The sequence below is a fragment of the Notechis scutatus genome, chromosome 4, assembly GCF_049901735.1.
Source record: "Notechis scutatus isolate UNSWTSFEM ecotype Mainland chromosome 4, rNotScu1.2, whole genome shotgun sequence".
Classification (NCBI taxonomy): domain Eukaryota; kingdom Metazoa; phylum Chordata; class Lepidosauria; order Squamata; family Elapidae; genus Notechis; species Notechis scutatus.
The window spans coordinates 114,222,219-114,238,744 of record NC_142012.1 but is presented as its reverse complement, the minus strand read 5'-3'; the positions used below and the strand labels follow the sequence as shown (position 1 = coordinate 114,238,744).

Here is a 16,526-nt window from a genome sequence, read left to right as displayed (position 1 = left end):
GTGATCTTCTGACAAGCAAAGTCCATGGGGAAGCCAGATTCATTTAACAACCAGGTTACTAACTTATCAACTGCGGTGATTCACTTAATAACTGAGAAAAGAAAGGGCATAAAATGAGGCACAATTCACTTTAACAAACAGAAATTTGAGGCTCATTTGTGGTTGTAAGTGAATTGTGCCTTGGCCTACCTGTAGACTTCTCAGCCTGGCAGAAATTTCTTTGGGAGCTTTTTTTTTTTTTAATTTGCAGAATGCAACTCCAAACTTCTGACTTGAAGAACTGCGTTTAATCTAGTATTTCAACTCATTTGAATCACTCAGCAGGACTTTTCTCACAAACACCTTTTTCTGAAGAAGACAGTCTTAAGTAGTCCCAGTGTGGGTCTTACCTGTGTAAAACTTCAAGGGAGCTCTACCTGTCTACTGAGAAGGGATTTGAAGGGTGCATTTGTAATGCAAAACACTACTAATAATTATAGTTTGCAGTACAGCAGATGCCATCTAATCTACCTCGCTTTTCTGACGGCAGCAGACCATACAAATTATAGACTGAGAAGGAAAATTTAAGTGTAAAGGTTAACAGTTTAACTGAAATATTCAGAAACTGAAATGCTCGACAAGGTACCATGCAATCAAATGCAAAGGGGGAAAAAACCCTTCCCGAGTGTAATTAAGTCAGGCACTTATTTATTATTATGCTAACATCTCTTCACAAAACTTTTAACACAGTTTTTCCTCACCCCCTGGTGCTCTCCAAGCAAGCCAAATACAATTCCCTCTCCTTTCCAAATCAAAACAGTCAACTCTGCTTGGGGACTGGAATTTGAAATGACTTTAGTTACCTTGAGGGCACAAGGTTGGAAAAGTTTGCTTTATCATAATATATCGCCTCAAAAGATGTGTGGACTTTATTAGAAGGGGGAGGCTATTGCTAAGAATTCTGGGGATTTGGTCCCACATACTGAGGGCACTTGGATTGGAGAAGCTGATTAATTGGTGATTGGCAGGGACTGACTGATGTTTATCTATCAAGCAGATTTACTATATTATCCCTTTTAAGTAAAGTTGGGGAAAACAGAGACCTAGATTTTTGTGTGTGTGCACAAAATAAGCTTCCAGGCTGGTCCATATACCTATCTGGACTGCATCAGCATGTGTTTTGCATGTACTTCCCAAGTTATATCTAAATATGGTTGGTGAACATTGCAGTGTTAAAAGTCAAAGGAGAGTTTGTCTGAAATCCGCTGACCATTATCTAGAAGGCATGCTGGCAGAAATTGTAGGGTCAACTGTAGAACAGTAATTAACTAGATAATTTTAATGTGTACATAAATATTTAATAGAATGCACTTTAAACAAACAGCGTGACATGATTATTTGATCTCCATCAACACAGAAAAGTACTTTCAAATGGAAAAATAGTAAACTACTCAAATATTAAAGTAATTATATTAAAAATAGCCCCTGCTCAATATTTACACTTTAATAGCAAAACACCCAATAAGTGCTTTGTGACAAAATTCAGCAGCAGGATAATAAACTATTTGTTTAAATGTATGTGTGTATGAAACGTCGCCAAGATACTCTTAATCTTACACGGGAAAAGACCCGAACACACCTAGACCTACATATATATACATATATACATATATACATATACGGATCTTTGGTTATTCGGGTTTTCTCCCGCGTAAGATTGGAAGTATGTAGGCAACGTTTCGATGAAGTCTCATTCATCATCTTCAGGCTTGTGTCTTCAATCAAGTCACACAATCAAGTCACACCCCCACTAGCAGTTAAAAGGAAGAAGCAGCTGCAAGCTCACATTACTCTGAGAAGCACAGAGCATAAGACACAAGCCTGAAGATGATGAATGAGACTTCATCGAAACGTTGCCTAGATACTTCCAATCTTACGTGGGAGAAAACCCGAATAACCGAAGATCCACATACAAATACCCGCGAGAACCTCAGAAAACATATACATATACATATACATATATACACACACACACACACACACACACACATATATATATATATTCTTAAGTTTTCGCGGGTACTTACATGTATGGCATTCAGCTTTGTTCGGGTATTTTCCCACGTCATAGTAGTTGTGCTTTTAAAGTTGTAGTGACGTTTCAGCAGAATCTCATCTGCCATCATCAGGCTTCTGTGTAGTGTTCATCAACACAGATGAACACTACACAGAAGCCTGATGATGGCAGATGAGATTCTGCTGAAACGTCGCTACAACTTTAAAAGCACAACTACTATGACGTGGGAAAATACCCGAACAAAGCTGAATGCCATACATACATACATACATACATACATACATACATACATACATCTCAAAATGCAGTAACAATAATCCTCTGTGTAGGTAATTTCACCAAGGTGTCTTGTTTGCTTCTTTGCTATGGAGAACTTTTAAGAGCAAAATCAGTCCCACTGAAATGTCTGGTAAACAATGAACAAACATCTCTCATTTTCTGCTTTAAACTCACAATTGTTCTCTTTTAAAACAGATTGAAATTTCATTGTATGTGAAAATATTCTTTCCTCTTAGTTTACAGTGACCATGGCTGCCACCAGAAAAACTGGGACAATACTCTTGTCAATTATTTTAAAACAATTTTCAATATTTTATTCTTTATTTCAGAACTTCAGCTAATCTATATGGAAGTATAATATGGCTATCTCATCTTTACATAACGTCATCTCAATGTTTGAAATGTTTAAAAAAGTCCTTACTTGTTGACACCTTATAGTTTTTATGCTTCCTCAAACCCAAAGACACTGCATTTTCTCCATATATCCTCAAAGCCTTTTCTTCATTAAAGATGCCCCTGAAATCATTCATTTCTTCCAATTGATGTGACTTCTCAGTCTATAGTATATGTCGTTATGATTCTCTCCTGGCACAGTAACTCTTTTACAAACAGATAAGAAATACCACATATTTTTAAATACTTGTACACCTCCACATTAGGTCAGAAAGAGAAAGTTTTTAAGTAGCCCCATTCCAGACATTAATGTTCATTTTAATTGTCTAATGGTACAGTTCAAATATTATGCAGTTAATGTTTCCTTGTGTTCTTTGATTTGCTCTTGACCTTTTTCCATTTTGCGTTTCTTACTAAGATAAGCTCCATAGTTCTTGTCTGTGTGACTGCATACAGAGCAACTTCTGCATATATTTCCAAATGTTCTTCCAAGGCCAGAGCGTTCATCTGCAAAACACACATGTTTTGTTCAATATATTTTGCAACCTATGGTCTTTTATTTTCTTCTTCTCCAGATAGACACACTTGGTTGGCAAAATGACTGGATTAACACATTAGCTATTACAACAATAAAAAAACAGTTGTTACATGTCATCATGTTCTATTGCCTCAGGGCCTTTAAGATGGGTGAACTTCAGCATAATTGATGGTGAATACTGATGTGGTGGTGAAGTCCACACGCCTTAAAAGTCTAGAGATGAAGAAGCTCTGAAGAACTCCTTGGTAAAAGATTGGATTCTGTTTCAAATATATATTTTGGGGCCAAAAGACTTATAAGTACTGCACAGGCTTAGATTTTAGCTTTTCTAAAATGACCGCAACTTCACGCTAAAAGAATGAAAGACATTCAAGTAGGTGCATTCAAGTATGCCGAAATATTGAAATAAGATTGTTAGCCATGCAGGTACAACAATAGCCAGGGAAATGATTAAAGCCTGAGAAACAGGCTCTTTGTCAGTCAACAGGAGTGCTGATTTACCACCATCTTATCAGGTACTTAGGAGCCCAGGGCTTGGCAGCACAAGGAAACAACAGCCAATTAACAGGGATATGAAAGGAACCCCCAATCAGGCATCCCACTGGCAAAGGTGGGATCCCACTGGCTAATCCTTTCAACCCAAAAGCTCCTTAGGTGCTTCAGACACAAACATGCACAACCAATTTGGCATCTGACTGAACAAATGAAACTATCAATGTGGAGTCTTCCTGATATTAAATGCCCCTTCATTTATATCTCCACAAGTTCAGCCAACAGCCATTGGGGAAACTGTTTATCAATTCTTTAGGGAACATTGAAGAACAGAATCCAAATACCTAAATTCTAATGTTGAAAAGCTTGATCCCTCCATATTGCTATGGGTGGGAGACATTTTCATTATGCTTTTCTTTGGTGTCAGTTGCAACATTCTAAACTCTGTATGGGTGTCTATGCTCACAGATGAATTTCATTATCAATTTTGTTACTTATGAAATCTGAAGCTATAAAAACAAATTTATTTCTTGCAGAAAGAGTTCTAATTTATCATTCAAGCTATCTAGTCTGGATTTTTTTTCAATGTATTCAGCCACTTATTTAAGACACTGGCAGAAATATTTCGTCTGCTATTGTATACTAGTCTTGCAGAATTAGAATATTGTCACTTATTGTAATTGTTCTGCTTCAAGTTGAGCACGCTTGAATGTTAAACATTCCCATTACAAATTTAAATACAACTAAGTCCTTTAGCAACTTTGTGGAACAGCTGATAGACTGGGATGGGCAACTCTGCTGGCTAGAAATTATAGCACTCCTGAAGGCCAAAAGTACACAGAGAGGAAGACTCATACCTATAATTTCTTCAACCAAGGGATCTTTCTCTGATATTTTCCTGCACAAAACATCATGGGCTGTTCCCTGACATCACTAGATGACATTGCTAGGACTGTCTTAGAAAAGTGAGGAAAATCCCTGCTCAGCACTTCTTTACCTTCCTACCATCGGGTAGGAGATATAGAAGCATAGCCAGCTGAAGAACAGCTTTTATCTGTGGGCTGTCAGACTCCTGAATGCAACATAACATCATAAATATGTAGTATGATAGACTTGCAGGGCAGACACAACATGTTGACATTGGTGCAATATTATAATATAACATATATATAGAGAGATGATTGTGTATTGTTAGTATGATTTATTGGGTTAGGGATTTTCTTTTTTCAGTGTGAGTTATTGATATGTATTTATGCTGGGGGGTGCACTAAGGGAGGCTCAGCCAATCTCATTGTACACATGTTGTGCATTGACAGTAAAGGCTGAATTGAGAATTGCAGCTGCAGGAGAGGTATCCATATAGTTTTAGAAAAGGCTGCAGTTACTTTAATGGATTAGTAATAAATCAAAGTTTCTCAAACTTGACAATATTAAGATCTGTGAACCAACTTCCAGAATTCCCCACCCATGCTGGCTAGGGAATCCTGGAAATTGAAGTCTCCACATCTTAAGTTGCCAAGTTTGAGAAATAATACAATAGATGCTGCATAAGCATTTCGGCAGGCTCTGAAAACCATTTTGTTTTCTAGGAACTCATTACTCTAGCCTCTAGCCAGTGTAAACCTATGCTCATCTGGATGATAGATGTTGTGCCCCAACATATCTGGAGAAATGCAGTAGACAATGTTTAAAATCATTAAGTCATAAAGAGGCACGGAAAAGCACTGCCTCTATTCTTCCTTCAAATCAAAGTTGGGACAGACTTGTCTAAAAGTGAGTTTGGCCAATAGTTGAATGGCCCATCATGGTTTTAAAGAATAAAATCTGAACTCTTACGTGGAATATGGCCAGTGTACTTGGGCATCATTCCTTCAGGCCTATAGAATCTCTGTTGTTGTGAATCTTTGGTTACAGGCACTCTTTTTCTAAAATAGAATAGAATATATATCTCAACATTGTGCAGTTCTTGCCATTTATATATATATATTTACATACATACATACATACATACATACATACATACATACATACAGGAGAGAGAGGGTGGGGGGGGAGAGGGTTCTTGATATGCATCCTGTTGGGTCTTCTCCTAATTTTCCTAATAGTTTTCTTCACATACCAACTACTCTATTTTTTTAAAAAAACAAAAATCCAAATCCATGGCAGTCTATCATCCTTTAATCCTAGAGTTTTTAAGAGTTATCTGGAAGAAATAATCCCCCAGGCGGAGACAAAATAGCTTTACTCCTACTGAATTTCTTGTCTAAATAATAAATAATAACAAACACTTGTTTAGCTAAGCATGTTTGCCCGAATATTTGGCTTTCTTACTATTACAGCTGAGGCAGAGGGGCAGGATACTCTACATTGATTCCATTTATTTATTTATTCATTTGTTCTTGCCTTTGAGTCATCTTGACTCATGGTGACCACCTGTCCAGGTTCCTAAAAAGTTTTCTTGGCAACATTTTTAGAAGTGGTTCCCATTGTTTTCTTCCTAGAGACTGGCAGGCCCAGAATCGTCCATCTGGGTTCAGGCTAAATATAGGATTGGGAATCATAGTTCCCCAGTTTCTAGTCTGGTGCCCTAACCACACCACTACTTTGATAATAATAGACCAGGGATCCCCAAACTTGACAACTTTAAACTTTGGAGACATCTGTAATAGACCATTATGAAAGACCAATCCATGGTCCGTTTGTGGCTTTAAAGGTTCGTTACTTATGCAATATATATTGAATAATAAATTTATTAAAATTATATTTCCAAACTTGGTTCCTTATCCATTAACAAACACTGTTCTGTGATATAACATCAAAATCCTCTCGAGGGAGAGTAGCAATATACAGTACATCCTTTATTTATTTAGAAAATTTATATTGCTGCGTACTCATACATGGCAACTCAAGGCAGCTTACAAGGACATAAAAACACAATATAAAATAAATAAAAATAAAAATAATAAAGAATAAAAATAATAAAATACTCTCCACCCCCTCCCTGGTGACAACGCACATACATACCAGCCATTTAATGAGTATGGGTTCCCCAAACCCGCAGAACATCTTCAGGGCCTTCTGAAAGAAAGTGGGGGCCATCTAATCTCTGGAGAGATGATATTCCAGAGAGAGGGAGCCACCATACAGAAGGCCCTTCTTCTGGATCCCACCAGATGTACCTCCTTAGAGGATGGGATCCACAACATTCCTTGCCTCCCCACTCTAGTGGATTGGGTAGATGTGACCGGCAAGAGACAATCCCTCAGATAACCTGATCCTAAGCCATGAAGGGCTTTAAAGGTTGCAACCAGCACCTTGCACTTCACCCGGAAGCAAATCGGCAACCAATGCAGCTCCTGCAGGAGAGGTGATTAATGTGCATATCGAGGTCTGCACAAAACTATGCAGGACGCTGCATTTTGTACCAACTGGAGCTTCCGGATACTTTTCAGGGGTAGCCCCATGTAGAGCACATCACAATAGTCAAAACAGAAGGGGACTAGGGCATGAGTGACCATGAGTAAGGATTGTTGGTCCAGGAAAGGGCCTCACTGGCACACAACCTGCAGTTGTGCAAAGAGCCTCCTGACCACGACTGCCACCTGCTCTTTGAGCAGGAATCATGAGTCCAGGAGAAGCAGATTATGCATAGGACCTGTTTGGGGCAGTGCTACCCCATCCAAGACCAAAGGAAGAACATTTCAACATGAACATACGTGGGATCTTTCCCAGTAGGATCTTTGCCTCTATCCAATGAGTTTTTAAAATCTCGGTAGCAGTTTTCTGCCATCACATGATAGCGTACTCCATGACCAAATTCTGTGACCCTGGATCTAGGCACAAAGCCACCCCATCCTGGTATAGGTGGTTCCAGTAAGCTTCTTTTGGTGTCCACAGGACCTGTAAAATGATTAAAAAAAAAGTGTTATTGAAAAGTTAAGGGAGGCTAACATGGATTCCAAATGGTATTGGGGGGGGGGGAGGAAAACTAGGTCTAACATTAACCATAACTGAAAGTACAGAAAGAAACTGATCCAAGTTTTGATACCCAACCCACTAGAGCATTTCAATAAATCTTCCTTTAAATAGCTTACTAAGAACCTACCATAGAGCAGGGGTGACTCATCCTTGCCCCCAACATCTACCCAAGTGGTTTACAAGGCCCAATTTTTTCCAGAGATGAAAAGCAGCAGAGATAAAAATCACCTATTAGATACCAAAGGGAAGAATAAGTTTTGAAGGAATTCTAAGCTTTGCCTAACCTAAAATTATTATTTAGAACAATCTTCTCAGTGTTCCAGTTCTCTGAACTCAAAGTCCCAGGATTTTCAGCAAAGGATAAGTTCTTGCCTTGTCACCTGCAGGACCATCTCCTCTGAATTGAATCTTCCTGTGCTCTTTGGGCCAAGCAAGAAGTCTGTGAATTCGCTTCCCCCATGATTCTAAAGGCACACAAGCCCAACACTCCTACTGCACTCTGCACTCAAATAATATTCTCCATAAGGCCAGGTTGATTCCTTTTCTCCTGTCATTCTGGAAAGCCATTGATGTTTTATCGATGTAAGCTGTTTAGCTTTGATACAAGTGGCTGGCACACAATTTGCTATAAGGAAACATATATTGGTTGAGGAAATTTATGGAGATGTCTACATATTTGAAAATTGCTAGCATGGGGAAGGCTGCTGTAAAGAGTTAAAAAGATGATCTTAACAGAAATATGCAGGAATTGTTACCTAGGAAAAAGGAGATAGAAAATTCTTAAGATAACATTTAGAATTAACTCAGGAAGAGACCTGCCTAATTCACTGGAGTATAAGAAAGAGGAGAAGGTATAGCAGCACTATAATACAGGAAGACTCCGTTATTATAGCCAATCTCAAGAAAAGTAGTTTTACTCTTCCTATGTAGTTGACTTTCTGGTCTGACCTACTTAGCGGAGCTAACATCTGCTAGATAATATTTAATCTCTTAGAACAATCTAAAAACTAAGGATGCCTACTGACCACAGAGTATTCCCTAACTGATGTTCTGATAACTGTAAATGTAATAGACCTGATAGAAAAGGAATGAAATACTCTGAACAGAGAGACTCACCCTAAAACTATGCCCCATTTATAAAAATCAAATAATATGAATAGTAGAACCTCAAATGTGGAAAAATAATTCTAAATTTGCAATATAGCAATAGCACTTCAACTTATATATGCTTCGCCGTGCTTTACAGCCCACTCTAAGCAGTTTACAGAGTCAGCATACTACCCCCAACAATCTGGGTCCTCATTTTACTGACCTCAGAAGGATGGAAGGTTGAGTCAACCTTGAGCCGGTCAGGATCAAACTGCCAAACTGCAATCAGCAGTTTGTAAGAAGTAGCTCGCAATACTTCATTGTAACCACTGCACCACTATGGCTCATGTACCCTTTCTAGTTTTCCAGCTGAGCTTTTTAAAGAGCATAAAGCAAGTTCACATAGAATCACAGAGAGAAGCCAATCCACGTGGCCTCCTATCTGAAATAGCATGGTGATTAGAGCCCTTTGTCATACTTTATGGTTCCAGTCTTGCACATAATTTAAAGAGGAAAAAGGAAATACCAAAGGGCTTGACATAGGAGAAATACTCCTCATACCTCTCTCCCAATGAGAAAGTTGTTGTTATCCTATTCATCACTACAATTCATCAAGGACACATATCCCATTCAGTGTCTGGCTCCATTGTGGGTAACAGCTATGAGGTCCCTTCAGTAGTGCAATAAAAAACAAATACCCTACAGAATTTGGCATCTGTGATGATAAAGCACTGGCCTTTGTCATTCAGCTTTAAGCTTCAATATTTGGGAAAAATAAAATGAACAAAGAGTACTCTTTTTGTCACTATTTCTTGTGGTAAAAAGCTCTTTCCTACTTAAGCCTTCAGAATGCAATTTTTTAGTTGGAATGAATAAAGGAAATATATCCAAAAGCTAAGAGCTCAAATGTGGCTTTTTTTGCCATGCTCTCCTAGAAAGGATCAGAAACAAAACTGAGCTTGGGAAATATGAGTATTTGGGGGAAGACAATCAATGCTATTATATACCGAAAATATGCCAATCCAATACAGAGTAAATGACATCAGTGGCAGTATTAGCAATATTCAGCTTCCTTTAAGGCAAAGGACACTTCCATTGGGGGACAATTCACAGGGTTTTTCCTTGCTGATCCTTCACAAACCATTATAAAGCTAATCTTCAATCATTGTAATTTCAGCTGGCCTTAAAATGCTGGGAATAGGCAGCGAATGTGGTTACTTTCTTAGCAGTTCCAAACAAGACTCAAACAACATTTTGCCTCCCACTCCCATATTACAAATTCTAGGCTAACAAAAATAATCCATTGGAGTTGGGTGGGTAATAAATTCAAATGAATATATTCAAATAAATTAATAACCAGACCCCCTACTCGACATAAAAATAAAAAACAGCCAAGTGCCTGCCCATCCGCAGTTTCAGTACTCATTGCATGAGGGGATCTATTTTTGAGACAAGAATCCAGTGTGATGGGAGAAGCCATCCAGCAATGAAACCATAATTTCTTCTCCTTCTATTAAAAACTTCTGCTAGTGGTAATTCTAGAAGAATAACATGAAAGCATTTGACACCTAGACCACAGGTGGGATTCAAAAAATTTTACTACCAGTTTTGTGGGCATGGCGTGGTGGGCATGGCTTGGTGGGCAAAGCAAGGGAAGGATACTGTAAAATCTCCATCCCACCCCACTCCAGGAGGAAGGTCACTGCAAAATCCCATTCCCTCCCCACCCCAATAACTTCCTTTCCAGCTCTGTTCTCCTGTACAGGGCAACAAAAGAAGACCCAGCCAATCAGCTGGAACTCAGGAGGCAGAGAATAGATGGGGGTGGGGCCAGTCAGAGGTGGTATTTGCCAGTTCTCTAAACCAGAGTTCTCCAACCTTATCAACTTTAAGACTTGTGGACTTCAACTTCAATGCTTTTGCTGGCTGAGGAATTCTGGGAGTTGAAGTCCACAAGTCTTAAAGTTGCCAAGGTTGGAGACCCCTGCTCTAAACTACTCAAAATTTCTACTACCAATTCTCCAGAACTGGTCAGAACTGGCTGACTACCACTTCTGACCTAGACTCTTTTTACAATAACTCTCATGTTTGTACAGCCACAACTCAAAGAAAGAATTAAGACCTTGTATTATGTTAAAACTACTCATCTAAGCAGGAAAAAAACCTTTTCAGATTAAAAAAAAACCCTTTCATTGCTACAGAGGCTGTAAAACTGAAGCTAAGACTGGGTTTGCTTATAACATTGGCTATATTGCTAGCAAAGTTAGGCTGAACATAAATGCTTGCTTGTGTCCAAGAATTCAAATGTAGTGAAGTAAGAACAAAGCTAATAAAACAGGCCATCCCAAACCCAATATTGCAAAAAGGACAAAAAAGTGTGAATTCAATCCATGAAACAGGTAACGTCATAAAGACAAACACATCCAGAGCTGATTCAGAGTCATGTAAAGAGCAACTTTTGGGGCGGCATTAAACAACACTCCTAAACCAAGACACTTACAATAAAAAATATATTAAAAACATTTTACCCTGAAATTAAGATTCTGTACTTTATTTTTTATATTTTTACAAAGTTGTAAGATTAGTCAATTCATAAAGTATCCATTAAGAACACAATTCATGCCCTGATTCGTACACTCTAATGCATAGTATTTAATCAGCAATTGAAAGAAATTTTTTGACACATTAATTATTTTCAATAATGTTAGAGTGCAATGGCAATTAAAGGGAGTTAAATATATTCAAGTTATTATAAATGATGCATACTGTACCCAGCACATTGGGATGATGTTTGTAATTATAGTCATCAAGTACATTTAATATTTCTTCATTAGGGCAAATAGGTGGTAGCTGTGGCGTGGTGGCTGCTGTATGCCTCAGTTCAGCTACCTGGTCATTCTTTCTGTCTGTAATATCACGAAAGGTGTTAACACACCACACAGAATCATTTCCGAAGCTAGTTCCAACACGATAGAATCTGAGAGGGATGTATCCTAGAAAAAGCAAAGAAATGTAGTCAGGCAGCATTCAGAAACCTTTAAAATAGGATAGCCTAGGCTCTGCATGTTTATATTTATTTAAGACAATGGCCTCCAAACTTGGCAACTTTTACGATTTGTGAACTTCAACTCCCAAAATTCCTCAGCTAGCGTATCAAAGTTGCCTTGCTGGGAAACAATGATCGAATCCAAAACTAAAGTAAAAACCTTGTACTATTGCTTCCCTAACCAATGGCCATCCATCCTGTTAAGGACTTTGTAGCTTTGAAAGCAGCTACTTCATTATAACCCTATTAGTTAATTATACTGTCCATCATTTAAAAAAAGTTCTATTACCTGCATTCACAACAGGTGTGTCAGATAGATTATTTGTTGGGATATAAAACAGAATGTTCATCTCTTGGGGCTATATCTTCCAAAATTATGTTATTTTGCCATCTCTTGCCAGGTGATTATATTCATAATATTTTATTATTATATTTCTCCCACCCATCCTCATAATATAAATTGCTATTCCTAACACTAGGCAAAGAGTAAAGTCTGGTGCATGCCACTGAGTATTCTAAGCTGCCCTACAAATGCTACAGGACTTCTACTTGGGGGCAAGATGGATTAGCAGCAGGAGGTGCTTAAAATGGAGCTAGAGAAAGGAAAGGAAGATGGAGATCTTTATATTCGCTCTCACCAGAGATATGAAAATGAAGGAGTTAAACTTCACTTTGAAACTTCATATGAAACTGTCAGCAAAGAAAGAGGGCAAAGAAGAAGGTGATATTGATGGTATCTCCAGAAGGTATATTCAAGAATTGTGCCTCCCAAATAAATTAGCTCCAGAAATAGTAATAGTAACTATGAATCCTGAGATACAGAGGGTCAATTCATCTGGAAGACATCAATCGAGGCACTGCTACCTTATTATTTCTTTAGAGTTTGATTTATCTATAACCTGAGCATTTAAATAACTCTGGGTACAGGTGGGAGATGGAACTTACTTTTAATTCAGAAAGAACATATTCCAATGCAAATTAGAGTGCCAGATTACCAAATTGGCTAGAGCACATAAAATACTCTAGTATTGTAGCAAATTCATGATATATACAAAGCCAGCAGAGAGCATTTTCTGTGTGAGAAGTGATAATAACTCCAAATCCATTCCAATCATCTATGATCATCTAACAGCTCTGCCTATCAGTGGATAGTGAAATTGGGATCTAATTATAGTATCAGTCCCATTAGGTAGAATATGATTTTGGCCTTATAGTCATCCACATAAGTATCAACAAAATCCACTTCTACTTTGTCCACCTGTCACACTTAGCTAGGTTCACATAGTTGTCTAAAAAGTAATTATTTCCAAGGAATTTAAAAATGTTAAATAGGTACCTTGAGATTTTGTAAAGGATATCCTTTTCACCACTTTCAATAAGCCAATGCTAACCCCATTTATCCTAATGAGGTTATAATGTTTCCCATCAGTATGTTGGCTTTTCATGTATCCACTGAGTCCAAAAACAGTTGCAAACATTGATCATTACAATAGTTTATTGTATGCCTGATTGCTAAAAAAAACCCAGAACATTGGTAATCAAGCAGATGCCCACAGACATCTCTTTTGGCATGTGAGAAGCTGTCATGCTTGAAGATAAAAGTTTTATTCTCTGTATCATTCTTCTTTTCAAAATTCTTGATTATGTTCATAGCCCAGACTCTATAACTCAGAACCCATTGGATCATTGTTTCAGAGAGATTTCCTTCCCGGATTCCTCATTTCCTTCAACAATATCAGAGCTTCTAATAGTCCTTAATTTACAAGTTCATTTAGTGACTGTTCAGTTACAATGGCACTGGAAAAAGTGACTTATGACCCTTTTTCACAGTAATGATCTTTCCAGCGTCTCCATGATCATGTGATCAAAATTCTGACATTTGGCAATTGGTTCATATTTATGACTGTTGCTATGACCCGGAGTCACGTGATTAAGCAAAGTCAATGGGGAAGCCAGATTCACTTAACAATTGGGTTACTAACTTATCAACTGCAGTGATTCATTGAACAACTAGTGAGAAAGGTCGTGAAATGGGGCAAAACTCACTTAACAAAGGTCTCACTTAACAACAGAAATTTTGGGCTCAGTTGTGGTCATATGTTGAGGACTAGCTGTACCGGAAAATGTTCTTTAAAATTCAGAGAGATATCCAGAGATATACCTGCCTTGAAGGTATCTCATGTTGAACTGTATAACACAGTCAACATCAGCAGTTAACCACAGGAAATGTTTTATGACACTTTGTATTACATCATAAAATACTCTATTAATAATTCTATCACAAATATTTTATAACATTTGCCAAATTTCAATTCAAGTCATGGCTCCCAGATTTTGGATACATTCTATAAGTTAGCCGTTTTTGTGGTACCTTAGTTGAAAATGTTTTGCCTTTTGATAAACTCTTTTGCCCAGTTGAAGGTTACAAGGCACAAGAATTTTAGTACTATATACATAAAAGTGCCACTGGTTAAACGTAACACCCTTTCGCATGATGTGAGGCTTTCTTTTTAGCTTTAGAATGCTAATAAAAGTTATAATCTTGTTTGTTACTGGTAGACCAATATATTAAACAGTAACAAAGCAACCGAGCTGAGAAAGTTGATCGTTGGCTTCCTCTTTATCTGGACATTGCAATTTCTTGTCAAGTCAGTGGCCAAGAAGAGGCCAAAGGTGTAAATTTTTTACCTGTGTATCCTGGTATCAATGGATGATATTCATCTACTTGCCGCCGAAATGCTGTCATGCTTTTTCCAGCTACGATGACAGAAAGCAAATGCTCAGTGTTGCATCCATACTTCAATATGACTAAGCCTTTAAAAGGCCAGTTTACTCAAAACATACTGACTTCCAGCTTGTCAATCACTTCTGCTATCTAACGTCATGAAGACCATCCACATGGATACAGGCACCAATGATGAGAAATAAGCCTTCCAAAGCAGATTCAAAACAGCTCAGGAAGGATGGCAAATGTCAGGGATAAGAAAACCCTCCCTAGAACCATGGTAACAAGGACCTACTATCCTTGATATAAAAGAAGTGTTTTGTGCAATTTGTTCAGGACACAGGGGCCCTCAAGTCAAGTTCAGTTCCTGTTGACTACATCTATGTTGCTTTTTTTGGCAGGACAACAAAAGTGATTTTGGCTTTTTTATAGGACATTTATTTTTCAACTGTCCAGTGAAACCAACAGTCCTGGGATTTCTAGTGAGCTGGATTTATTTATTTTCTTCTTCATCCAAGCAAACACAGATCCCTTAAGGCTTAAGGCTCATTTTTTTTTCATTGAAAAAAAGCACCTTTGGACAACCGTGATCTGACTGAGAATCTCCACAGACTTAAGGCTTAAGCTTATAAGAGCAGCCAAGGTGAGCTTAGGAGTTATCCAGAACTAGCCCACAAAACAACAACCCAACTTTCCAGGGTTAGCTGGTAGTCCTTTCCTGCCTTTAAATGTGGCAAAGTGTTAACTAAAGGGTTGTACATAGCTTCTGATGAGCAAATTCTCTCACCATTTTAAAAGCCAACAAAGCTATTCAGAGCACCTACAATCGCCCATCTCCCCCAATAGAAGCCGGTCAGCTTTCAAATGCCCAGCTTTCCTTGGCTCCTACTGCTTTCCCACAACTTTCTTAGTGCGGAATATCAGAAGAGAGAAACGGTGAGAAAAAAAATAATAAAATAAAAAATAAAAGTAATAGAAGTTCACTCTAAGAAAAGCACTCCCGCAAAAGCAAACTTGAGAGTCAGAGAAAGAAAAAGCGCCCAGAGAACCAGCCAACGCCTTCGGTTAAGAAGCGTTGTAAGCGGGAAAGCTCTAGTGGGACGCCCACCCACCGGTTTCAGTTTTGCGAGGAACCCGCGAGGAATGAGGAGGGAAGCGTTTACCACGATAGTATCTCTGCCAACCACACGCTCCTCCGCCGAGTCTCTCCCGCCCCTCCCAGAAGAGGTCAATATAGCCGGCCACCATCCCACGGCATTATGACCTCAGCCTGCACGATCTTTACAACCGGCGGGAGGGAGACTTCCGGAGTTTAATAATACTCGGGCAGAAGGCAGTGTAGCCGTAGTAGGGGGTGTGAGTAAAGGGGTCGGTTAGGAAGAAAGAGGAAGAGACGCGCTTCTTTTCACAGGTCAGCTTTTCAAATTGACCGCTTGCTTTTGGGTGTTCCAACGACCCTAATCGTAAGCAAGGAGGAAAATAGGAATATTGTGTTTCGCAGACTTATTTAGTTGCCAATAGATTTGAATCTGGAGTTTCCCAAATATTACTCCGGTAAACTAAATTGTATCCCAGATGTAGATTAAGGCAATGTTTCATTAAAAACTGAAACGGGAAGGATTCATGTTTTCCCCCCCCAAGGATATAGTAGTTCCGCACGAGAGTATAGATTCAACGTGACACCATCAGGTTGCTGGGATTTTAGAGCCACGATTCATGGTCGGCACGAAAGTCCACCTTTATTTGGAAAGCATCAGATCACACAGCACGCATCATGACTGAAAAAGTAGGGGGTGTTGCTTACTGTTAGCAAGGACTATTAAATATCATGGTGATCAATTCAGAGAAAGCGTACGCTGCTCTGGTTTCAAAAAACATTGTAATTTTTCAGGAATGTTGGATATCAATTAGAAGAATTTCCAAGGGAAGT

At 38.6% G+C, this 16,526-nt stretch overlaps 1 protein-coding gene across 2 annotated transcripts; it reads right to left on the bottom strand.

Moving 5' to 3' along the window:
• Positions 1–2,341: 2,341 nt before the first annotated feature.
• Positions 2,342–15,872, bottom strand: SPMIP5 (sperm microtubule inner protein 5). Of its 2 annotated transcripts, none has more exons than XM_087962545.1 (6): positions 15,709–15,872; positions 14,560–14,628; positions 11,597–11,818; positions 7,475–7,658; positions 5,595–5,683; positions 2,342–3,235 (listed from the first exon to the last, which is right to left on the bottom strand). In XM_087962545.1, the coding sequence occupies exons 1-6, from the start codon at positions 15,842–15,844 to the stop codon at positions 3,075–3,077; spliced, it is 861 nt and encodes a 286-aa protein (XP_087818671.1). In that variant the 5' UTR covers positions 15,845–15,872; the 3' UTR covers positions 2,342–3,074. The 2 variants fall into 2 exon arrangements, with proteins under 2 accessions (XP_087818671.1, XP_087818673.1); XM_087962547.1 differs by having other exon boundaries at positions 15,760–15,871.
• Positions 15,873–16,526: the final 654 nt, after the last annotated feature.